The following is a 27726-nucleotide window of genomic DNA, read 5'->3' on the forward strand; positions in this document are numbered from 1 at the left end:
CAGTGGGATAAACACTGATACACTGGGATAAACACTGTCACACTGGGATAAACACTGATACACTGGGATAAACACTGTCACACTGGGATAAACACTGTCACAGTGGGATAAACACTGATACACTGGGATAAACACTGTCACACTGGGATAAACACTGTCACACTGGGATAAACACTGATACACTGGGATAAACACTGATACACTGGGATAAACACTGTCACAGTGGGATAAACACTGATACACTGGGATAAACACTGTCACACTGGGATAAACACTGATACACTGGGATAAACACTGTCACACTGGGATAAACACTGATACACTGGGATAAACACTGTCACACTGGGATAAACACTGATACACTGGGATAAACACTGATACACTGGGATAAACTCTGTCATACTGGGATAAACACTGTCACACTGGGATAAACACTGTCACACTGGGATAAACACTGATACACGGGGATACACACTGTTACACTGGGATAAACACTGATACACTGGGATAAACACTGATACACTGGGATAAACACTGATACACTGGGATAAACACTGATACACTGGGATAAACACTGATACACTGGGATAAACACTGATACACTGGGATAAACACTGATACACTGGGATAAACACTGATACACTGGGATAAACACTGTCACACTGGGATAAACACTGATACACTGGGATAAACACTGATACACTGGGATAAACACTGTTACACTGGGATAAACACTGTCACAGTGGGATAAACACTGTCACACTGGGATAAACACTGTCACACTGGGATAAACACTGTCACAGTGGGATAAACACTGATACACTGGGATAAACACTGTCACACTGGGATAAACACTGTCACAGTGGGATAAACACTGATACACTGGGATAAACACTGATACACTGGGATAAACACTGATACACTGGGATAAACACTGATACACTGGGATAAACACTGATACACTGGGATAAACACTGATACACTGGGATAAACACTGATACACTGGGATAAACACTGTCACACTGGGATAAACACTGATACACTGGGATAAACACTGATACACTGGGATAAACACTGTTACACTGGGATAAACACTGTCACAGTGGGATAAACACTGTCACACTGGGATAAACACTGTCACACTGGGATAAACACTGTCACAGTGGGATAAACACTGATACACTGGGATAAACACTGTCACACTGGGATAAACACTGTCACAGTGGGATAAACACTGATACACTGGGATAAACACTGTCACACTGGGATAAACACTGATACACTGGGATAAACACTGATACACTGGGATAAACACTGTTACACTGGGATAAACACTGATACACTGGGATAAACACTGTCACACTGGGATAAACACTGTCACACTGGGATAAACACTGATACACTGGGATAAACACTGATACACTGGGATAAACTCTGTCATACTGGGATAAACACTGTCACACTGGGATAAACACTGTCACACTGGGATAAACACTGATACACGGGGATACACACTGTTACACTGGGATAAACACTGATACACTGGGATAAACACTGATACACTGGGATAAACACTGATACACTGGGATAAACACTGATACACTGGGATAAACACTGATACACTGGGATAAACACTGATACACTGGGATAAACACTGATACACTGGGATAAACACTGATACACTGGGATAAACACTGTCACACTGGGATAAACACTGACACACTGGGAAAAAACACTGATACACGGGGATAAACACTGTTACACTGGGATAAACACTGATACATTGGGATAAACACTGATACACTGGGATAAACACTGATACACTGGGATAAACACTGTTACACTGGGATAAACACTGATACACTGGGATAAACACTGTCACACTGGGATAAACACTGATACACTGGGATAAACACTGATACACTGGGATAAACACTGTTACACTGGGATAAACACTGATACACTGGGAAAAACACTGTCACACTGGGATAAACACTGTCACACTGGGATAAACACTGATACACTGGGATAAACACTGATACAATGGGATAAACTCTGTCATACTGGGATAAACACTGTCACACTGGGATAAACACTGTCACACTGGGATAAACACTGATACACGGGGATAAACACTGTTACACTGGGATAAACACTGATACACTGGGATAAACACTGATACACTGGGATAAACACTGATACACTGGGATAAACACTGATACACTGTGATAAACACTGATACACTGGGATAAACACTGATACACTGGGATAAACACTGATACACTGGGATAAACACTGATACACTGGGATAAACACTGATACACTGGGATAAACACTGTCACACTGGGATAAACACTGACACACTGGGATAAACACTGATACACTGGGATAAACACTGATACACTGGGATAAACACTGATACACTGGGATAAACACTGACACACTGGGATAAACACTGATACACTGGGATAAACACTGTCACAGTGGGATAAACACTGCCACACTGGGATAAACACTGTCACACTGGGATAAACACTGACACACTGGGATAAACACTGTCACACTGGGATAAACACTGATACACTGGGATAAACACTGTCACAGTGGGATAAACACTGTCACACTGGGATAAACACTGACACACTGGGATAAACACTGACACACTGGGATAAACACTGACACACTGGGATAAACACTGTCACACTGGGATAAACACTGACACACTGGGATAAACACTGATACACTGGGATAAACACTGTCACAGTGGGATAAACACTGTTACACTGGGATAAACACTGTCACACTGGGATAAACACTGATACACTGGGATAAACACTGATACACTGGGATAAACACTGTCACACTGGGATAAACACTGATACACTGGGATAAACACTGATACACTGGGATAAACACTGATACACTGGGATAAACACTGTCACGCTGGGATAAACACTGATACACTGGGATAAACACTGTCACACTGGGATAAACACTGATACACTGGGATAAACACTGATACACTGGGATAAACACTGATACACTGGGATAAACACTGATACACTGGGATAAACACTGTCACACTGGGATAAACACTGATACACTGGGATAAACACTGTCACACTGGGATAAACACTGATACACTGGGATAAACACTGTCACACTGGGATAAACACTGATACACTGGGATAAACACTGATACACTGGGATAAACACTGTCACACTGGGATAAACACTGATACACTGGGATAAACACTGATACACTGGGATAAACACTGTCACACTGGGATAAACACTGATACACTGGGATAAACACTGATACACTGGGATAAACACTGATACACTGGGATAAACACTGATACACTTGGATAAACACTGTTACACTGGGATAAACACTGATACACTGGGATAAACACTGTCACACTGGGATAAACACTGTCACACTGGTATAGACACTGATACACTGGGATAAACACTGATACACTGGGATAAACTCTGTCATACTGGGATAAACACTGTCACACTGGGATAAACACTGTCACACTGGGATAAACACTGATACACGGGGATAAACACTGTTACACTGGGATAAACACTGATACACTGGGATAAACACTGATACACTGGGATAAACACTGATACACTGGGATAAACACTGATACACTGGGATAAACACTGATACACTGGGATAAACACTGATACACTGGGATAAACACTGATACACTGGGATAAACACTGATACACTGGGATAAACACTGATACACTGGGATAAACACTGATACACTGGGATAAACACTGTCACACTGGGATAAACACTGACACACTGGGATAAACACTGATACACTGGGATAAACACTGATACACTGGGATAAACACTGACACCCTGCGATAAACACTGATACACTGGGATAAACACTTTCACAGTGGGATAAACACTGCCACACTGGGATAAACACTGTCACACTGGGATAAACACTGACACACTGGCATAAACACTGTCACACTGGGATAAACACTGATACACTGGGATAAACACTGTCACAGTGGGATAAACACTGTCACACTGGGATAAACACTGTCACACTGGGATAAACACTGACACACTGGGATAAACACTGACACACTGGGATAAACACTGTCACACTGGGATAAACACTGACACACTGGGATAAACACTGATACACTGGGATAAACACTGTCACAGTGGGATAAACACTGTTACACTGGGATAAACACTGTCACACTGGGATAAACACTGATACACTGGGATAAACACTGATACACTGGGATAAACACTGTCACACTGGGATAAACACTGATACACTGGGATAAACACTGATACACTGGGATAAACACTGTCATACTGGGATAAACACTGTCACACTGGGATAAACACTGATACACTGGGATAAACACTGATACACTGGGATAAACACTGTCACACTGGGATAAACACTGATACACTTGGATAAACACTGATACACTGGGATAAACACTGTCACACTGGGATAAACACTGACACACTGTGATAAACACTGATACACTGGGATAAACACTGATACACTGGGATAAACACTGTCACACTGGGATAAACACTGACACACTGGGATAAACACTATCACACTGGGATAAACACAGACACGTCCTGTATGTCCAGATAGTCTTTAGAGAGGGACAGTGTTCTTAGCTAAATGGCTAATGCTAGCAGAGCTGGGCTGTGAGCAATGAAGGCAGGAGAACAGAACAGACAGGAGTTAGATGGACAATCTTCCTCTTACAGGATTTAGTTCCAGCCCTACACTAACACACCTGATTTAGTTAATCAATTAGAATCAGGTGTGTTAAAGCAGGACTGGAGTAAAAGACTGCATACCAAGTTGCTCTCCATGAGGAGTGTTAGCGTGTGTGTGTGTGTGTGTGTGTGTGTGTGTGTGTGTGTGTGTGTGTGTGTGTGTGTGTGTGTGTGTGTGTGTGTGTGTGTGTGTGTGTGTGTGTGTGTGTGTGTGTGTGTGTGTGTGTGTGTGTGTGTGTGTGTGTCTTACTTACAAAGCATTCTGCTGCGTCGTCCATGATCCCCAGCTGGAAGCGTTGTTCGTCCTGGAAGGTCTTGGCTAGTGCGCTCCGCAACATGTCCGACGGTAACACACGCTCACTGCTGAACTGGAACTGGGCAAAGATACTCTATACACACACACACACACACACACACACACACACACACACACACACACACACACACACACACACACACACACACACACACACACACACACACACACACACACACACACACTAGAACTGAGCAAATTGCAGCTTTACAGAGTAGAACATACAGTAGCATAATACCACTCTGTCCAGGTAGTTGTATCTTGGTTGAACGTCTACCATGGTGTGAGGAAAAGTATTACAACAGTACTTCTACAACAGTACTAATATTACCTCTTTGCTCATTGTTTCACTAAAACTGGGATACCCATTTAAGGCTAGAGAGGTGTGTGTGTGTGTGTGTGTGTGTGTGTGTGTGTGTGTGTGTGTGTGTGTGTGTGTGTGTGTGTGTGTGTGTGTGTGTGTGTGTGTGTGTGTGTGTGTGTGTGTGTGTGTGTGTGTGTGTGTGTGTGTGTGTGTGTGTGTGTGTGTGTGTGTGTGTGTCTGTGTGGGTGTCACGGTGGCGCTGCTGACTGCAGCAATGCTCCAAGGAAAATAGAGGGGGAATATATATCCTACGGAAAGGGAGGGAGGGAGGGAGAGAGGAAGGGAGGAGGAGAGATATAGACAGGGGGAGGAGGGAGGTGTGTGTGTGATTGAGCTGAGGGGAAAATTCCTAAGCATCACTAAGAGAGGACAGGTGCAATCGACACCACTCCCACATTCATTCATCCCTCACTTCCTCTGTCACTCCCCCTCCCTCTCTCGCTCTCACTCTCTCTCCCTCCCCTTCTCTCTCTCTCCTCACCCTCCCATTCTCTCTCTCCTCACCCTCCCATTCTCTCTCTCCATACCCTCCCATTCTATCTCTCCTATCGGTGTTGAAGGAGAGCCAAAGGGAAAATTGTTTGCCCTGCACAATTAGTGAACCAGCAGCATTGCTGGGAAGACATCAACACTATGAAATAACACATATGGAATCATGTAGTAACCAAGAAAGTGTTAAACAAATCAAAATATATTTTATATTTGAGAATCTTCAAAGTTGAATTTTATTTATTTATTTATTTATTTATTTAAACTTTATTTAACTCGGCAAGTCAGTTAAGAACAAATTCTTATTTACAATGACGGTCTACCCCGGCCAAACCCTAACGACGCTGGGCCAATTGTGCGCCGCCCTATGGGACTCCTAATCACGGCCGGTTGTGATACAGTCTAGAATCGAACCAGGGTCTGTAGTGACCACCCTTTGCCTTGATGACAGCTTTGCACACTCTTGACTGGTACTGTATGTCCGACCGCAGTAAGACTAGCTGTCGGCTAATGGGGATCCTATTAAATCAAATCCACATCAAAATCCACTACACAACACTAAACAATAAAATGAATTGCACTATAACGGCAACAAACGGTGCCCACAAACTGTTAAGGCCTACATAAAGCTGTCCCGACAGCGGAGATTTCTTTTCGGCACCATGGAGTGAATCCTTACCACTGCTACACCTGGTTATCAGAGGAGCCTCGTCTGACAGCGAAACACTTCATTCAGCCTCGTTTACTTCCTTTTTAAAAACCATAGGTGATATGGCTGACTTGCTTTAAAATATATGGTTTCTACTGACTCTTTATGGATTTGTGTAACTCGATAAGATCCGCATTCTCCTTCAATAATAATGAATGCCGACATGTGTTTAGACTTTTGAACCATATACAAACATTATTCGATTCATGTTCAGTAAATTATTAATGTTTGTTCTTATGTTATTAACACTTAGCTCTAAGTATAAGCACGGACGAGGTAGGCCTTTGTTCAGCACTTTCAAAATGGACACCGACAGAAATTCAGATAGACGTTAGTTCAGATAAATTCAGCAAGATGTTGAGGCCTCAACTTTACTTGATTTTAAGTCACCAAACAGAGAGAGACGAGAGAGATGCTTTTAGCTGACCAATTGAATTATTTCATTAGCCCTATGTGGTCTAAAAAGGCAGGAAAATACAATCACGAGGATCCACTTTTATAGACAATATATCGACACACAGACAGCACATTGCACAAACAAAACAACACTTGCAATATCAACTGGAATTACATGGATCTATCACTGAACTTTGTGATGAAAACAAATATTGGAATGGGAACCAAGGTTACAGACCCAACAACATTATATAGTATCACCTCCTCGTGGAGAAAATCACATGAGCCAATGATAATACACAAAGTAAGCAAAACAAGGAAATGCATCATTCCAACATTGCCTAAAATCATTAATATGATACGAATGAGATATACCTATATAACAATTGAGATGTACAAACAATGGCATAAGGGGACAATTAGCGCATAAGAGGCCATTTCAATTAAAGCATTAATGAGCGAGCTAAGACAAACTTTGTTGATTTTCCTATTTGTTCAGCACTTTTGAAAATGGACAGCGACAGAATTTAGAAAATGAGTCAGAACCGTAGGATATATAACGGAGGCATATAAGCAGACAATGAAAGCTTTTATGACATTTCTCTAAAACAGGCAATAGCTACATGTGCACCACTAAGTCAGAACAGTAGGCTAAGTTCTGAGGGGGAGATGGACCAAATTGTTAGGGTGAGACACAAGCTTAAAAACGAGCACAATAAGAATAACAATAACGAGGCTATATACAGGGGGCACCGGTACCGAGTCAGTGTGCAGGGGTACAGGCTAGTTGGGGTAACCTGTACATGTAAGTGGGGGCGAAGTGACTATGCATAGGTAACAAAAAAACAGCGAGTAGCAGCAGTGTACAAAAGGGAGGGGGGGGCTCAATGTAAATTGTTCAGTTGCAATTTTTCTGAATTGTTCAACAGTTTAATGGCTTGGGGGTAGAAGCTGTTGAGGAGCCTTTTGGTCCTAGACTTGGCGCTCCCGTACCGCTTGCCGTGCGGTAGCAGAGAAAACAGTCTATGACTTGGGTAACTGGAGTATCTGACAATTTTATGGGCTTTCCTCTGACACCGCCTATTATATAGGTCCTGGATGGCAGGAAGCTTGGCCCCAGTGATGTACTGGGCTGTTCGCACTACCCTCTGTAGCGCCTTACGGTCAGATGCCGAGCAGTTGCCATTCCAGGCGGTGATGCAACCGGTCAGAATGCTCTCGATGGTGCCTTTTGAGGATCTGGGGACCCATGCCAAATCTTTTCAGTCTCCTGAGGGGGAAAAGGTTTTTTTGTGCCCTCTTCACGACTGTCTTGGTATGTTTGGACCATGATAGTTCGTTGGTGATGTCGACACCGAGGAACTTGAAACTCTCGACCCGCTCCACTACAGCCCCGTTGATGTTAATGGGGGCCTGTTTGGCCCGCCTTTTCCTGTAGTCCACGATCAACTCCTTTGTCTTGCTGACATTGAGGGAGAGGTTGTTGTCCTAGCACCACACTGCCAGTTCTCTGACCTCCTCCCTATAGGCCGTCTCATCGTTGTCGGTGATCAGGCCAACCACTGTTGTGTTGTCAGCAAACTTAATGATGGTGTTGGAGTTGTGTTTGGCCACGCAGTCGTGGGTGAACAGGGAATACAGGAGAGGAATAAGTACACACTCCTGAGGGGCCCCAGTGTAAAGGATCAGGGTGGCAGACGTGTTGTTGCCTATTCTTACCACCTGGCCACGGCCCGTCAGGAAGTCCAGGATCCAGTTGCAGAGGGAGGTGTTTAGTCCCAGTGTCCTTAGCTTAGTGATGAGCTTTGTGGGAACTATGGTGTTGAACGCTGAGCTGTAGTCAATGAACAGCATTCTCACATAGGTGTTCCTTTTGTCCAGGTGAGAAAGGATCTGTTGGGGAGGTATGCGAATTGGAGTGGGTCTAAGGTGTCCGGGAGGATGCTCTTGATATAAGCCATGACCAGCCTTTCAAAGCACTTCATGGCTACCGACGTGAGTGCCACAGAGCGATAATCATTTAGGCAGGTTACTTTCGCTTCCTTAGGCACAGGGACTATGGTGGTCTGGTTGAAACATGTAGGTATTACAGACTCGGTCAGGGAGAGGTTGAAAATGTCAGTGAAGACACTTGACAGTTGGTCCACTTATGCTTTGAGTACACGTCCTGGTAATCCATCTGTCCAAGTGGCTTAGTGAATGTTGACCTGTTTAACTTCTCTAGGATAGGGGGCAGCATTTTCACGTTTGGATGAAAAGCGTGCCCAGAGTAAACTGCCTCCTACTCAGTCCCAGATGCTAATATATGCATATTATTATTGGTATTGGATAGAAAACACTCTGAAGTTTCTAAAACTGTTTGAATCATGTCTGTGACTATAACAGAACTTATTTGGCAGGCAAAACCCCGAGGACAAACCATTCAGATTTTTGGGGGGGAGGTCACTCTCTTTTCAATGGGGTTTCATTGGGAATCTAGATTTCTAAGGGACCTTCCTGCAGTTCCCATCGCTTCCACTGGATGTCAACAGTCTTTAGAAATTGGTTGAGGTTTTTCCTTTGAGAAATGAAGAAGTTTCCAAGCATCTGCCTCTAACCCTAGGAAGCTCTTTGCCACCTTCTCCTCCCTCCTGAATCCTCCTCCCCCTCCCCCCCCTCCTCCCTCTCTGCGGATGACTTCGTCAACCATTTTGAAAAGAAGGTCGACGACATCCGATCATCGTTTGCTAAGTCAAACGACACCGCTGGTTCTGCTCACACTGCCCTACCCTGTGCTTTGACCTCTTTCTCCCCTCTCTCTCCAGATGAAATCTCGCGTCTTGTGACGGCCGGCCGCCCAACAACCTGCCCTCTTGACCCTATCCCCTCCTCTCTTCTCCAGACCATTTCCGGAGACCTTCTCCCCTACCTCACCTCGCTCATCAACTCATCCTTGACCGCTGGCTACGTCCCTTCCGCCTTCAAGAGAGCGAGAGTTGCACCCCTTCTGAAAAAACCTACACTCGATCCCTCTGATGTCAACAACTACAGACCAGTATCCCTTCTTTCTTTTCTCTCCAAAACTCTTGAACGTGCCGTCCTTGGCCAGCTCTCCTGCTATCTCTCTCAGAATGACCTTCTTGATCCAAATCAGTCAGGTTTCAAGACTAGTCATTCAACTGAGACTGCTCTTCTCTGTGTCACGGAGGCGCTCCGCACTGCTAAAGCTAACTCTCTCTCCTCTGCTCTCATCCTTCTAGACCTATCGGCTGCCTTTGATACTGTGAACCATCAGATCCTCCTCTCCACCCTCTCCGAGTTGGGCATCTCCGGCGCGGCCCACGCTTGGATTGCGTCCTACCTGACAGGTCGCTCCTACCAGGTGGCGTGGCGAGAATCTGTCTCCGCACCACGTGCTCTCACCACTGGTGTCCCCCAGGGCTCTGTTCTAGGCCCTCTCCTATTCTCGCTATACACCAAGTCACTTGGCTCTGTCATATCCTCACATGGTCTCTCCTATCATTGCTATGCAGACGACACACAATTAATCTTCTCCTTTCCCCCTTCTGATAACCAGGTGGCGAATCGCATCTCTGCATGTCTGGCAGACATATCAGTGTGGATGACGGATCACCACCTCAAGCTGAACCTCGGCAAGACGGAGCTGCTCTTGCTCCCGGGGAAGGACTGCCCGTTCCATGATCTTGCCATCACGGTTGACAACTCCATTGTGTCCTCCTCCCAGAGCGCTAAGAACCTTGGCGTGATCCTGGACAACACCCTGTCGTTCTCAACCAACATCAAGGCGGTGACCCGTTCCTGTAGGTTCATGCTCTACAACATTCGCAGAGTACGACCCTGCCTCACACAGGAAGCGGCGCAGGTCCTAATCCAGGCACTTGTCATCTCCCGTCTGGATTACTGCAACTCGCTGTTGGCTGGGCTCCCTGCCTGTGCGATTAAACCCCTACAACTCATCCAGAACGCCGCAGCCCGTCTGGTGTTCAACCTTCCCAAGTTCTCTCACGTCACCCCGCTCCTCCGCTCTCTCCACTGGCTTCCAGTTGAAGCTCGCATCCGCTACAAGACCATGGTGCTTGCCTACGGAGCTGTGAGGGGAACGGCACCTCCGTACCTTCAGGCTCTGATCAGGCCCTACACCCAAACAAGGGCACTGCGTTCATCCACCTCTGGCCTGCTCGCCTCCCTACCTCTGAGGAAGTACAGCTCCCGCTCAGCCCAGTCAAAACTGTTCGCTGCTCTGGCACCCCAATGGTGGAACAAACTCCCCCACGACGCCAGGTCAGCGGAATCAATCACCACCTTCCGGAGACACCTGAAACCCCACCTCTTTAAGGAATACCTAGGATAGGATAAAGTAATCCTTCTAACCCCCCCCCCCCCCCCTTAGAGTTAGATGCACTATTGTAAAGTGGTTGTTCCACTGGACATCATAAGGTGAATGCACCAACTTGTAAGTCGCTCTGGATAAGAGCGTCTGCTAAATGACTTAAATGTAAATGTAAATGTAAGTAGCCATGTTCAGAATGAGGCTCCAGTGAAGTGTACTTTTTGTTAGAGGCGCGTGACCAGAAAGCATGCTACACATTGTTTTCCTCCGGTATTGAATACAGATCATCCCGTCTTCAATTTTATAAATTATTTACGTTAAAAAATACCTAAAGTTGTATTACAAAAGTAGTTTGAAATGTTTGAACAAAGCTTACAGGTAACCTTTGAGATATTTTGTAGTCACGTTGTACAAGTTGGAACCAGTGTTTTTCTGGATCAAACGCGCCAAATAAATGGACATTTTGGAAATATATCGACGGAATTAATCGAACAAAAGGACAATTTGTGATGTTTATGGGACATATTGGAGTGCCAGCAGCAGAAGCTCGTCAAAGGTAAGGAATTAATTATATCTTTATTTCTGCGTTTTGTGTCGCGCCGGGAGTGTTGAAATATGATGGTCTGTGATTGTTAGCTGGGGTGCTATCCTCAGATAATAGCATTGTTTGCTTTCGCCGTAAAGTATTTTTGAAATCTGACACGTTGGCTGGATTCACAACAAGTGTAGCTTTAATTTGGTATATTGAATGTGTGATTTCATGAAAGTTACATTTTTATAGTAATTTATTTGAATTTGGCGCTCTGCATTTTCACTGGATGTTGGCCAGGTGGGACGCTACCGTCCCACATATCCCAGAGAGGTTAAAGGTTTTGTTCACATCGGCTACCGAGAGCATTATCACACAGTCATCCAGAACAGCTGGTGCTCTCATGCATGCTTCAGTGTTGCTTGCCTCGAAGCGAGCATAAAAGGCATTTAGCTCATCTGGTAGGCTCGCATCACTGGGCAGCTCGCGTCTAGGTTTCCATTTGTAGTCCGCAATAGTTTTCAAGCCCTGCCACATCCGACAAGCGTCAGAGCCGGTGTAGTAGGATTCAATCTTAATCCTGTATTGACGCTTTGCTTGTTTGATGGTTCGTCTGAGGGCATAGCGGGATTTCTTAAAAGCATCCGGATTAGTCTCCCGCTCCTTGAAAGCGGCAGCTCTAGCCTTTAGCTCGATGCGGATGTTGCCTGTAATCCATAGCTTCTGGTTGAGATATGTACGTACAATCACTGTGGGGACGATGTCATCGATGCACTTATTGATGAAGCCGATGACTGAGGTGGTGTATTCCTCAACGCCATTGGATGAATCCCGGAATATATTCCAGTCTGTGCTAGCAAAACAGTCTATACTTGATGATGGTTTTGGAGTCATGCGTGGCCACGCAGTCGTGGGTGAACAGGAGGGGCCTAAGCACACACCCCTGTCGGGCCCCTGTGTTGAGGGTCAGTGTAGCGGAGGTTATGTTGCCTACCCTCACCACCTGGGGTCGGGCCGTCAGGAAGTCCAGGACCCAGTTGCAGAGGGAGGTGTTCAGACCCAGAGTCCTAAGCTTGGTGACAATCTTGGAGGGCACGCTGAGTTGTAGTCATTGAACTGCATTCTCACATAGGTATTCCTGTTATCTAGGTGGGTGAGGGCAGTGTGGAGTGCAGATCTATGGATCTTTTGGAGCGGTATGCTAATTGGAGGGTATCTAGGGTGTCTGGGATGGTGGAGTTAATGTGTGTCATAATCAGCCTCTCAAAGCACTTCATGATTACAGAACTGAGTGTTACAGGAGTGTAGTCATGGTGACAAAGCCTTAGAGTTCTTGGGGACAGGAATTATGGTGGTCATCTTAAAACATGTGGGGATTACATACTGGGACAAGGAGAGGTTGAACATTCTGTGAATATGCCTGGCAGCATACTCTGAGAATGCGCCCTGGAATACACACTTGCTGGTGTTGAGCTGATTAAAGACCTTTCTCAGGTCTCGGAGAGCGACATCAACCTCTGGGTCGGTGACGGCCCTCACACCCGGCATGATGTTGTTGTCAAAGCGTGCACAAAATGCATTGAGTTCGTTTGGTAGAGAGGCATTGTTGGGCAGATCACGGTTGGGTCTTCCTTTGTAATCCGTAATGGACTGTAGCCCTTGCCACATGCGGCAGGCGTTGGAGCCTGTGTAGTATGATTCCACCTTATTCCTATATTGTCATTTTACTCGTTTTAATGACTGGGGAGGTCATAGCGGGACTTCTTGTATTTATTCCTGTCCTCTGCCATAGCCCCAGGGTTGTCTACGATAGCTCTGTGTGCGGTAGCCCTGTCCTTTAGTTTAGAGGAAACCTCTGTGTTAATCCAGGGCTTTTGATTGGGGAAGCAGCAAGCCTTCATCATAGGGACAATGTTGCCGATACATTTTATAATGAAGCCAGTGACAGAGGGGGTTAGCTCGTCAATGTTATCGGCGGAGTCTCAAAAGATAGCAAACCCCTCCCCTCCTCGATTTCCCGACTCCACTGTCCTGTCCGCCCGGTGAATGGAGAATCTATCAAGTTGGATTGCGATGTCCGAGAGCCATGTTTCAGAAAAGCAAAGACTATTGTAGTTTCGAGAGTCCCGTTGGTCGCAAATCTGCGATTTGAGGTTATCCATCTTATTGTCATGTGACTGTACATTGGCCAGTAGAATGGAGTGAAGAGGTGGCCGGTTTTCCCTTCTCCTTAATCTCACCAGGATCCCCCCCTCTTGCCTCTGTAACGCCGGCGTTTCCTAGGCCAAAAGTTGGGTCAGTATTACAAAGAGAGCCCAGGGCAGATGAGTCGAAGTTGAAGCCAGAATTGGGGTAAGTAACTGCCGATCTGATGGTCAAAAGTTATTGTTGGTTCTAAAAAAATAATAACGGATACATTTCGTGAAAATAAAGTAAAAATAAACTGCAAAATAATCACAAAATAGCAAAATTGGGCTGGAGCCTGCAAAACGGTGGCCATACAGTACAGCACCATCTTTCATCTGCATTGATGTCAAAGTGGTTAGAGGGATAATAGAGCCCTGAGTACCAGGCCATTAGGACCTGATGGAGGGATAATAGAGCCCTGAGTACCAGGCCATTAGGACCTGATGGAGGGATAATAGAGCCCTGAGTACCAGGCCATTAGGACCTGATGATCGTTAGCGAGATGGGTACTACCAACGCGTGTCCAGAGTGAATAAGAGGAGATTACCGTGACTCAACGGTAACGTAGAGTTTTACTGCGGTCATGACTCATGACTGCCAGTGTGGCGGTAATAAGGTCACCTCTAGGTGTTATAAAAAAACTGATGCAGTTAGCATTACTATGGCCTCACACATTCACCAACCATGCTGCTTCAGATACAAGCCAGTATGCCTGCATGCAAGTGTGTGTGTGTGTGTGTGTGTGTGTGTGTGTGTGTGTGTGTGTGTGTGTGTGTGTGTGTGTGTGTGTGTGTGTGTGTGTGTGTGTGTGTGTGTGTGTGTGTGTGTGTGTGTGTGTGTGTGTGTGTGTGTGTGTGTGTATGTGTGTGTGTGTGCGTGTGCGTGTGTGTGTGTGTGTGGCACCCCAGCGTGGGTTCTGCTGGCTCAGCACTTTCAGTCAGCCAATTAATTACACAGCGGCTCAGGAGATAGAACAGCGTGTAAAACACACACACACACACACCGCTACAAACACACTTATACACACACATAGTACACACCGACAACACTACATTATACAATGCTGACATCTCTGTACACACCAACACAGCTACATTACACAATGTACTCAGACAGACACACACACATACTGTACACACAGCATCATTAGAATGCTTTATAGAACACACACTCATAATAGCTAAATAAGTGCTCATAAGAGTGAATTGCCCTTGGAGACCTACCTTGAGGGCACAGAAGATACAGGAGTCTTCCATACACTTGTGGGTGGTCAGCTGGCGGAAACTTCTACGGAAGATATCCAGATGCCACAGGACCTAAAGAATATTTACATGTTTGGTATATTTTACATATTTACATTTTTAAAGGTCCAATGCAGAGGTTTTTATCTCAATATCAAATCATTTCTGGGTAACAATTAAATACCTTACTGTGATTCTTTTTCAATTAAAATGGTCAAAAAGAAAGGATCAATTTCTCAAGCAAGAATTGAGCTAAAACAGTGGTCTGAGTGGGGAGGGGGAAACGGAAAACTAGCTGTTATTTGCAGAGAGGTTTGGAACAAATTCTTATTTGACTATTAACTAATAGTCCCTCCTCACTAGGCAGACCAAAACTCCATCCCATCAAAACAAGGGCATTACCATAATGTTCATCATTTCACAGTATGATTCCAACATACTGTGGAAATATAAAACACAGGACAATTATGTTTTTGACTGCACTGGGCCTTTAAGGGGAGGCAGGAAACCTAGAGGTTGGACCAGCAACCGAAGGGTTGACGGTTCGAATCCCAGTTCTGGTGGGAAACATTTAGTGTGATGTGTCGGATACAGTATTGTGACAGCAAAGTTTCAACCTTATTTACAACAGTGTGTGTTAAGGGTGAAGATTAAAGGGGAGGAAGGTGACAGATTGCATGCTGACGCTTCCCTCTGTCCTCCATTTTCCCTCTGTCCTCCTTCTTCCCTCTCTCCTCCCTCTACCCTCTCTCCTTCCTCTTCCCTCTCTCCTCCATCTTCCCTCTGTCTTCCTTCTTCCCTCTCTCCTCCCTCTACCCTCTCTCCTTCCTCTTCCCTCTCTCCTCCCTCTTCCCTCTCTCCTCCCTCTTCCCTCTCTCCTCCCTCTTCCCTCTCTCCTCCCTCTACCCTCTCTCCTCCCTCTACCCTCTCTCCTCCCTCTTCCCTCTCTCCTTCCTCTTCCTCTTCCCTCTCTCCTCCCTCTTCCCTCTCTCCTCCCTCTACCCTCTCTCCTCCCTCTACCCTCTCTCCTCCCTCTACCCTCTCTCCTCCCTCTTCCCTCTCTCCTCCCTCTACCCTCTCTCCTCCCTCTACCCTCTCTCCTCCCTCTTCCCTCTCTCCCCCCTCTTCCCTCTCTCCTCCCTCTACCCTCTCTCCTCCCTCTTCCCTCTTCCCTCTCTCCTCCCTCTACCCTCTCTCCTCCCTCTACCCTCTCTCCTCCCTCTTCCCTCTCTCCTCCCTCTACCCTCTCTCCTCCCTCTACCCTCTCTCCTCCCTCTTCCCTCTCTCCTCCCTCTTCCCTCTCTCCTCCCTCTTCCCTCTTCCCTCCCTCTTCCCTCTCTCCTCCCTCTCTCCTCCTTCTTCCCTCTCTCCTCCTTCTTCCCCCTATTCTCTTTCTCTCTCTCTCTCTCTATTCCATTTCAATTTAATAGGCTTTATTGGCATGGGAAACATATGTTTTCATTTCCAAAGCAAGTGAAATAGATCATAAACAAAAGTGAAATAAACAATAAAAAATGAACAGTAAATATTACACTCACAAAAGTTCCAAAAGAATAAAGACATTTCAAATGTCATATTATGTCTATATACAGTGTTGTAACGATGTGCAAATGGTTAAAGTACAAAAGGGAAAATAAATAAACATAAATATAGGTTGTATTTACAATGGTGTTTGTTCTTCACTGGTTGCCCTTTTCTTGTGGCAACAGGTCACACATCTTGCTGCTGTGATGGCACACTATGGTATTTCACCCAGTAGATATGGAAGTTTATCAAAATTGGGTTTGTTTTCAAATTCTTTGTTTTTCTCTCTCTCTCTATCATATCTCCTTCTTCTCTCCCTCTCTCATTCTATTTTTCTCTCTGTCTTTGTCTCTCTCTTTCTCTTTCTTTCTTTCTTTCTTTCTTTCGCTCTCTGTATCTTTCCCATCATTGCTCCGCAGGGACTCAGAGTGAGAGATCACTGAGAATGACAGTCCAGCATAGTCTGTGTGTGTGTGTGCGTGCGTGCGTGCGTGCGTGTGTGTGTGTACCTGCAGAGCACTGTTTAGGAAGCAGCTGTTCTGTCCAGGTTCATTGCTGAGGCCTTTACTCGGGGCGAAGGAGGCCACAGTCCGAGGGGTCGTGATCAGTCCCTGTAGCCCTCCACCAGGACCTCCGCTGCCACCGCCTGACGCAAAGTAGTTCCTCTTCCACGACATCACTTCCTGCTGGGCGCTCCCGTCACCACGGAGGGGCAGGAAGGGGCAGGGGCATGAGATGGAGCAACGTGTTCTAAGTTACTCCCATTAGAGAGAGAGTGAGGATAGAGAAAGAATGACAAACAAAGAGAATAGGTAGAAAGAGCGATGGAGAGCTTTGGTCTCTTTCTGGTAAGTCTTGACTGGCAGGTGTCTTCAGTCCTTCCACAGTCCTTGACTTCTGTTCAGCCTAATATGTCTCTTCTCTGCTCTCACTCTGCCTGCAAGAGACAAACCACACAACACAATCACCACATCTCCTATACAGTACCGCACACACACAACAAACAGACCTCCAGTATAGGACATATTTCAACTGCCACTTAACACGCCGATTGGCATATGTGTTTTTCTGTTGCTCATTAGAAAAACGAGAGTTCAGTTTCCTGACCGATTCAGAGTTCAGTTAATGATGTTTGTCCCCCATAAGACACTTCAGACGGGGAAGCCTATTTCACTTCCTCTAAATCCTCTAAATCCTCTGAATCTAAAATATTACCAGAAAATCTGTAATTCATTTAGACATTTTTTGCAGAGGATATTTTGGTTGCGTAATTTTACATCTAACTAAGGTGTTTGGTGCAGTATTTTGGAGCTGCTGGACGGGTCTGTCTCACTGCTTATGCTATTGGATAGAGAGCAATCACTGCAGCTGTTCACCCCATGTTAGTGGGCAAATGGTCATCGTCAAATCAAAACCCAACCTTCGTTTACCCGTTGTGATGCACAGATGTTCCAAACTCTGTTTTAGACAAGACTGACTTCATGGCCAAAATGATCCTATTTATTGGAGTCAATATTGTCACCAGAATAACTGTTTCTGACACATTGATGCCAGATAGACCGTTTTCAAAGGGATTTTGTTGCTTTTTAAAGGCAGTCACTCTTTAACTGCACAGGAAATACCAATTCACAATATTGTAACCTGAATGGTCATGCAACTCATAGTATGGAGTATAGTAGTGTACTGTAACTGTAAGCTGCTGACATCAATGTATGTTTCTCAGTTATGTCATTACTAGGAGAGCTTTATCTGGGATTTATTATAAAGCAGTAGTACTCACAGTGTGTGTGTGTGTGTGTGTGTGTGTGTGTGTGTGTGTGTGTGTGTGTGTGTGTGTGTGTGTGTGTGTGTGTGTGTGTGTGTGTGTGTGTGTGTGTGTGTGTGTGTGTGTGTAAACAGGTTGCGTAACAGACTGGCCAGTAGCGGAGCCGCAGTGCCCTCCCTCCCCCGTTGCCGTGCTGTGCTGCCATAGCGACCCCTTGGCGATGGGCCAGACGTCACAGGAATGCTGCGGTGTACGGGTGGTGTGTGTCTGCATGTGTGTTTGTGTGTGTGTGGATGGATGGATGGATGGATGGATGGTTGGAGTGGGCTGTTACTATAGAGATGGCTACAGTAGAACATGGTTGTGCGGCATTAGAGATACAGTGTGTACCCTGCTGTACACAGTATACAGTTATTAACACTACATTAACTACAGGTAGGGCTGTGGCGGTCAGCCGGGGATTGTCAAGAACAACAAACACTAAGTTTCAAAAAACTCACTCAGGAAACAAACGCACAAAGTAAACAATTCCAGCTTCAGCAAAGGACACCAGAAAGCACACCTCTTTTAACAGTGACATCATAATGAGTAAATAGGACACACCTGAGTGTTGTTAATGTCTCTAGGACGGTCTCTGGCGCCCTCTGGTGACAGCTGTAACCATGACAACCTGCGTGTCGTTAATGTTTCTAGGACGGCCTCTGGCACCCTCTGGTGACAGCTGTAACTATGACAACCTGAGTGTCGTTAATGTCTCTAGGACGGTCTCTGGCACCCTCTGGTGACAGCTGTAACCATGACAAACTGAGTGTCGTTAATGTCTCTAGGACGGTCTCTGGCGCCCTCTGGTGACAGCTGTAACCATGACAACCTGAGTGTCGTTAATGTCTCTAGGACGGTCTCTGGCACCCTCTGGTGACAGCAGGAACCATGACAACCTGAGTGTCGTAGGACGGTCTCCGGCGCCCTCTGCTGACAGCAGGAACCATGACAACCTGAGTGTTGTTAATGTCTCTAGGACGGTCTCTGGCACCCTCTGGTGACAGCTGTAACCATGACAACCCGAGTGTCGTTGATGTCTCTAGGACAGACTCTGGCACCCTCTGGTGACAGCTGTAACCATGACAACCTGAGTGTCGTTAATGTCTCTAGGACGGACTCTGGCACCCTCTGGTGACAGCTGTAACCATGACAACCTGAGTGTCGTTAATGTCTCTAGGACGGTCTCTGGCACCCTCTGGTGACAGCTGTAACCATGACAACCTGAGTGTCGTTAATGTCTCTAGGACGGTCTCTGGCGCACTCTGGTGACAGGTGGAACCATGACAATGCAGACCTTTGGAACATCTTCATTTTAAAAAGTCTAATAAATCCATATAATATAGCCTACACCATCACAATAAATACATTATTTATAAACAGGTCTAAAGATATGAAGAAAATGTAGTTTATTTCAGAAGAACAGAATAGCATACTCTGAGTTGTCCTTATGTTAAGCCCTCAAGGAAACATCTCAAGGATGATCAATGGAAACAGGATGCACCTGAGCTCAATTTCGAGTCTCATAGCAAAGGGTCTGAATACTTATGTAAGAAAGGTATTTCTGCTTTTTTATCAAATTACAAACATTTCTAAAAAATAAAAATAAAAAAAAGGTTTCACTGTCATTATGGGGGTATGGTGTGTAGGTTGATGAAGATTTTTTTAATTATTTAATCCATTTTAGAATAAGGCTGTAACAAAATGTGGAAAAAGTCAAGGGGACTGAATACTTTCCAAATGCACTGTATGTGTGAAATTTGTTTTGATTTATAATGAACCATTATCATGCACCTGTCTCGAAACAGGGGCAGGGGGAAAAATACATGTCATCAATGCACTTAAATAGTTTGTTTTCATGCCAGACAGGTAGGCTATACTCCTGTCGTAAAGAGAAGCAATGTGCTTCATATTAGGAACGTTAAGGAATAAATATAGTAGACCTAGACTATAGAACGCTGATGGGATCTACAGTACCTCTTTTTAATTGAGTTCATCACTCAATGGACTCAATTGTCTTCTCACGCAATTGCATTGTATATAGAAATGTTGCGTTACATGAGCTCACCTATGATGTGTTTGATCAGATCTTCCATGACATTTGTCAAAGTGATTAGAGGGACAATAGAGTGCTGAGTACCAGGCAGTTAGCAAGTTTGGTAGGCTACTGATGGCCGTACAGGAGCATCAGATCTTGGAGAAGCCTAATTACCGTGGAATTTGACTGCCTTCATGACTCTTGACCTCCGGTGTGATCACCATAACAGCCCTAACTACAGGACATAAACAGCTAACCAATGAATCATACCTTCATGTTTGGTTGGAGCAAGAAGCATATGCTACTCTAATAACACCGTGTTATTTGGGTGAGAATGAGAGAGGAACACAGGGAGGGTCAAAAGAGGGACATGTTGAGAGGGAGGGGGAGAGAAACAGAAGGAGGGGAAGAGAAACAGAGGGAGGGAGAGAGAAACAGGGAGAAACAGGGAAACAGAGAAACAGGGAGGGGAAGAGAAACAGAAGGAGGGGAAAGAGAAACAGGGAGGGGAAGAGAAACAGGGAGGGGAAGAGAAACAGAGGGGAGGGGAAGGAGAAATAGAGGGAGGGAGAGAGAAACAGAGGGAGGGGGAGAGAAACAGAGGGAGGGGAAGGAGAAATAGAGGGAGGGAGAGAGAAACAGAGAGAGGGAGACAGAGAAACAAAGGTAGGGGAGAGAGAAACAGAGAGGGGGAGACAGAGAAACAAAGGGAGGGGAGAGAGAAACAGAGATGGGGAAACAGAGAAACAAAGGGAGGGGTAGGAGAAATAGAGGGAGGGGGAAAGAGAAACAGAGGGAGGGGAGAGAGAAACAGAGAGAGGGAGACAGAGAAACAGAGGGAGGGGGAGAGAGAAACAGAGGGAGGTGAGAGAGAAACAGAGGGAGGGGCAAGAGAAACAGAGGGAGGGACAAACTATAATTAACAGCAGACTCGTACATTTCCTCAGTGAAAACAATGGACTGAGCAAATGTCAAATTGCCTTTTTACCAAATTACCGTACGACAGACCACGTATTCACCCTGCACACCCTAATTGACAAACAAACAAACCTAAACAAAGGCACAGTCTTCTCATGCTTTGTTGATTTCAAAAAAGCTTTTCACTCAATTTGGCATCAGGGTCTGCTAGGCAAAATGATGGAAAACAGTGTTGGGGGGAAACATACGACATTATAAAATCCATGTACACAAACAACATGTCCGTGGTTAAATTTGGCAGAAAATACACACATTTCTTTCTTTCCACGGGGCTGTGGGGGGAGACAGGGATACAGCTTGAGTCCCACCCTCTTCAACAATGAATTGGTGAGGGCACTAGAACAGTCTGCAGCACCCGGCCTCACCCTACTAGAATCTGAAGTAAAATGTCTGTTTGCTGATGATCTGGTGCTTCTGTCACCAATCAAGGAGAGCCCACAGCAGCACCTAGATATTCTGTACAGATTCTGCCAGACCTGGGCCCTGACAGTAAATCTCAGTAAGACAAAAACAATGGTATTCCAAAACAGATCCAGTCGCCAGGACCCCAAATACAAATTCCATCTAGACATCGTTGCCCTAGACTAGAAAAAGCTAAAAACTTTACATACCTCGGCCTAAACATCAGCACCACAGGTAACTTCCACAAAGCTGTGAACAAGCTGAGGCACAAGGCTAGAAGGGCCTTCTATGCCATCAAAAGGAACATAAAATTTGACATACCAATTAGGACCTGGCTAAAAATACTTGAATCAGTTATAGAACCCATTGCCCTTTATGGTTGTGAGGTCTGGGGTCCGCTCACCAAACAAGAATTCACAAAATGGGACAAACCCCAAATTGAGATTCTGCATGAATAATTATGCAAAAATATCCTCAGTGTACAATGTAAAACACCAAATAATGCATGCAGAGCAGAATTAGGCAGATACCCGCTAATGATCAAAATCCAGAAAAGAGACGTTAAAATTCTACAACCCCCTAAAAGTAAGCGATTCCCAAACCTTTCACAACAAAGTCATCATCTACAGAGAGTTGATCCTGGAGAAGAGTCCCCTAAGCAAGCTGGTCTTAGGGCTCTGTTCACAAACACAAACAGACCCCACAGAGCCCCAGGACAGCAACACAATTAGACCCAACCAAATCATGAGAAAACAAAAAGATAATTACTTGATACATTGGAAAGAATTAACAAAAAATCTGAGCAAACTAGAATGCTATTTGGCCCTAAACAGAGAGTACACAGTGGCAGAATACCTGACCACTGTGTCTGACCTAAACTTAAAGAAAGCTTTGACTATGTACAGACTCAGTGAGCATAGCCTTGCTATTGAGAGATGCTACCGTAGGCAGACCTTGCTCTCAAGAGAAGACAGGCTATGTGCACGCAGCCCACAAAATGAGGTGGAAACAGAGCTGCACTTTCTAACCTCCTGCCCAATGTATGACCATATTAGAGACACATATTTCCCTCAGATTACACGGATCCACAAAGAATTCAAAAACAAACCCTATTTTGATAAACTCCCATATCTACTGGGTGAAATACCACAGTGTGCCATCAAAGCAGCAATATTTGTGACCTGTTGCCACAAGAAAAGGGCAACCAGTGAAGAACAAACACCATTGTAAATACAACCCATATTGATGTTTATTTATTGTCCCTTTTGTACTTTAACCATTTGTACATCGTTACAACACTATATATACATAATATGACATTTGAAATGTCTTTATTCTTTTGGAACTTCTGTGAGTGTAATGTTTACTGTTCATTTTTATTGTTTATTTCACATTTGTTTATTATCTATTTCACTTGCCTTGACAATGTAAACATATGTTTATCATGCCAATAAAGCCCTTGAATTGAATTATATAACCCCTCCCCTCTGGTCACCACAGGAACCACGGCCTGCTGTAAACAACTCTCCAATCAACAGCCTGCTCACGACCTCCTGACCCCGCAACACTGGCTTGCCAAAAACAAACTAGAGATGGATTTATCCTGGATTTCTGTGGCGTTCATGTCCCCATTGACATTTTCTTCAAAAGAACAACAACATCCAGTACTGAACTGATGCGTGCGTGCGTGTGTGCGTGCGTGCGTGTTTGTGTGTTTGTTCATTTTCTCGGCTAGTTACCAGGGAAATAGGCCAAGCTGCAGGCACGTAAGCGAAAAGCCGAACCACGTGATTTAGCACACTGTAGTCTGTACTGGTCCAACACACACACACACACACACACACACACACACACACACACACACACACACACACACACACACACACACACACACACACACACACACACACACACACACACACACACACACACACACACACACACACACACACACAAGGCCAGAGCCTGGACCTAGTGGCAATGATGGTGATGTGTGTTGATGCTTTAGAGTTCCTGGAAGCCAAGGTGAGTCAAAGTACTACTAATATTCAATCAAACTCTGAGACCATGCGGTCCAACACCATAAGTCCTGCTCTACATCCCCCATGTTGGTCACTACACCATTGATGTTTCAGTTCTGCCTAGGTTTTCCTCCCTCTGACACTAATAGTTGATAGAAGTTGGTGACAGCCCACCACAGTAAAAGAACATCAACAATGTATTTATATTATCTTTTTATGGGCTAGCGTCCCAGCTGGCCAACATCCGGTGAAATTGCAGAGCGCCAAATTCAAAATACAGAAATACTCAAAATAAACATTCATAAAAGATACAAGTGTTATACATTGGCTTAAAGATTAACTTCTTGTTAATCCAGCCGCTGTGTAAGATTCCAAAAGGGCTTTACGGCGAAAGCATACCATGCGATTATCTGAGGACAGCGCCCCGCTTACAAAGCATACAAACATTTTACAACCAAGTAAAGGAATTACAAAAGTCAGAAATAGCGATAAAATTAATCACTTACCTTTGATGATCTTCATATGTTTGCTGTCACAAGAGTCCATGTTACACAATAAATGTTTGTTTTGTTCGATAAAGTCCCTCTTTATGTCCCAAAAACTCTGTTTAGTTGGCGCGTTTTGTTCAGTAATCCACTGGCTCAAAGGCGGTCACGACATGCAGACGAATACATCCTAATAGTACCGGTAAAGTTCGTCGAAACATGTCAAATGATGTTTATAATTAATCCTCAGGTTGTCTATTGTCTAAATAATTGATAATATTTCAACTGGACAATTAGCGTCTTCAATAGAAAGGAAAAACAACGAACGGTGCACAATCGGTCATGCGCTCAAAACAGCTCTGGTTCATTTAGAGTCCACTGAAAGATTTGTCTCATTCTTCCTCGTCTTTCAGAATACAAGCCTGAAACAATGTCTAAAGACTGTTGACATCTAGTGGAAGCCATAGGAACTGCAAATTGGGTCCTATACAAATATATACTGTATAGGCATTCAATAGAAAAGTACCCACATCAAAAATATCCCACTTCCTGGATGGATTTTCCTCAGGTTTTCGCCTGCCATATCAGTTATGTTATACTCGCAGACATTATTTTAACAGTTTTGGGAACTTTAGAGTGTTTTCTATCCAATACTACCATGCATATGCATATCCTAGCTTCTGGGCCTGAGTAACATTGGGCACCTCATTCATCCAAAATTCTAAATACTGCCCCCTACCCAAGAGAGGTTAAACCTGGCTGCACCACTGCCATTTTAGTAGTTTATCAGACCCTCTTATCCAGAGCAACTTATAGTAGTGAGTGCAAACATTTACATATTTGTTTTTCCATACTGGTCCCCCTGTGGGAATCGAACCCACTACTCTGGTGTTGCAAGCACCAACTGAGTCACACGCTAACACTACCACCACTACTGAGAGTTGCATTACTAAGTCTTATAGCCTGTCTCTCTCTCCTCCCTCTCCTGCCCTAACTCTCTCTCGCTCCTACGATAGATCCGCGTGATAGCGTGCTTGACATTTAAAGGCAATTTCCGTATGAGACGGAAATGACAAGGTAGGCCTATGGGGGGGACCTATATGATCAGCTATATGGCACAAAAATATCCACGGTTATACCAGTTTGACTTCAGATCCTGACGTTTATTCAAGTTTCTCCAAATGTCACATTTCAACGTGTTTTTGCAACCCTGGGTTGCTCCTCCTACTCCAACTCCCTTGAAGATTTTAGCCATTTTTCTATTTGGAGCTCTAAAGGAAAAGAAAACAACTATTCTTAGAGTCCTGGTGCCCCGACTCCATCCAACAATAATACTGTCCAGTCCCTTCAACACTGAGACTCTAGGTCTCTTTCTAACACTCCACTCTGCTTTATACTGTCCAGTCCCTTCAACACTGAGACTCTAGGTCTCTTTCTAACACTCCACTCTGCTTTATACTGTCCAGTCCCTTCAACACTGAGACTCTAGGTCTCTTTCTAACACTCCACTCTGCTTTATACTGTCCAGTCCCTTCAACACTGAGACTCTAGGTCTCTTTCTAACACTCCACTCTGCTTTATACTGTCCAGTCCCTTCAACACTGAGACTCTAGGTCTCTTTCTAACACTCCACTCTGCTTTATACTGTCCAGTCCCTTCAACACTGAGACTCTAGGTCTCTTTCTAACACTCCACTCTGCTTTATACTGTCCAGTCCCTTCAACACTGAGACTAGGTCTCTTTCTAACACTCCACTCTGCTTTATACTGTCCAGTCCCTTCAACACTGAGACTCTAGGTCTCTTTCTAACACTCCACTCTGCTTTATACTGTCCAGTCCCTTCAACACTGAGACTCTAGGTCTCTTTCTAACACTCCACTCTGCTTTATACTGTCCAGTCCCTTCAACACTGAGACTCTAGGTCTCTTTCTAACACTCCACTCTGCTGGTATACTTTCTTTTCTCTCTCATTCACATACTTATCATCTCACACGTTATTACGAACTCTATTTCTCCATTCTCATTTATTCCTTCATCCATCTTTGTCTCTCTCTCCCTTTATTTAAGTCTCCATATCTCCAATCACTCCACACTGACACGCACACGCACGCATAGATGCACACACACACATGGGTGTGGGCACACACACACACACACACACACACACACACACACACACACACACACACACACACACACACACACACACACACACACACACACACACACACACACACACACACACACACACACACACACACACACACACACACACTATGGTTTTGCTGTAACTGGGTTATAGCATCACATCTCACTGGTTGACAATGAGGAAAAAGGTTCAGAGAAGTGCTAAATTTCCTCCCTCTCTCTCTCTCTCTCTCTCTCTCACTCTCTCTCTCTCTCTCTCTCACTGTCTCTCTCTCCCTCTCTCTCTCTCTCTCTCTGTCTCTCTCTCTCTCCCTCTCCCTCTCCCTCTCCCTCTCCCTCTCTCTCTCTCTCTCTCTCTCTCTCTCTCTGTCTCTCTCTCCCTCTCTCTCTGTCTCTCTCTCTCTCCCTCTCCCTCTCTCTCTCTGTCACTCCCTCTCTCTCTCTCCCTCTCTCTCTCTCTCTCTCTCTCTCTCTCTCTCTCCCTCACTGTCTCTCTCTCTGTCTCTCTCTCTCTCCCTCTCTCTTTTTCACTCTCTTCTCTTTCTCTCTCTTTCTCTCTTGATTCCGTAATTCTCTGGGGCTCCCGAGTGGCGCAGCTGTCTAAGGCACTGCAAGAGGTGTCACTACAGTCCCTGGTTTGAATCCAGGCTGAATCTCGTCCGGCCGTGATTGGGAGTCCCATAGTGCAGCACACAATTGGCCCAGCGCCATTCGGGGTAGGCCATCATGCTCTCACTCCCTCAGTAATTCTCTAGAGCCAGTCTGCAGCCAACCCCTCCACGAGTTCTACTCAGACAAAACATGTGAAACGTCCCTTTTGTGAACATGTAATTGATAGATCAATAACATTCCACATTCTAGATGCAGGATAAGGCTAAATTCCATTATCTTCTATAATTATAATGTTGTTTACTAAAGTTCAATCAGGAAGGCTGGTCTGAATGCTCGTTTAACTTCATAAAGTAAGCATGAC

At 45.0% G+C, this 27726-nt stretch overlaps 1 protein-coding gene across 2 annotated transcripts in view; it reads right to left on the reverse strand.

Moving 5' to 3' along the window:
- Nucleotides 1-27726, reverse strand: part of LOC139570072 (ubiquitin carboxyl-terminal hydrolase 54-like) — a 61228-nt gene that overhangs the window by 26815 nt on the left and 6687 nt on the right. For both annotated transcript variants that reach the window (XM_071391570.1, XM_071391569.1), the window contains exons 2-4: nucleotides 17387-17814; nucleotides 15336-15428; nucleotides 5047-5181 (exon numbers count right to left, since the gene is read on the reverse strand). In XM_071391570.1, the coding sequence (XP_071247671.1) occupies nucleotides 5047-5181; nucleotides 15336-15428; nucleotides 17387-17554 (396 nt within the window). In that variant the 5' untranslated portion in view covers nucleotides 17555-17814. The remainder of the gene's footprint in view (nucleotides 1-5046; nucleotides 5182-15335; nucleotides 15429-17386; nucleotides 17815-27726) is intronic.

This window comes from Salvelinus alpinus, chromosome 3, assembly GCF_045679555.1.
Source record: "Salvelinus alpinus chromosome 3, SLU_Salpinus.1, whole genome shotgun sequence".
Classification (NCBI taxonomy): Eukaryota; Metazoa; Chordata; class Actinopteri; order Salmoniformes; family Salmonidae; genus Salvelinus; species Salvelinus alpinus.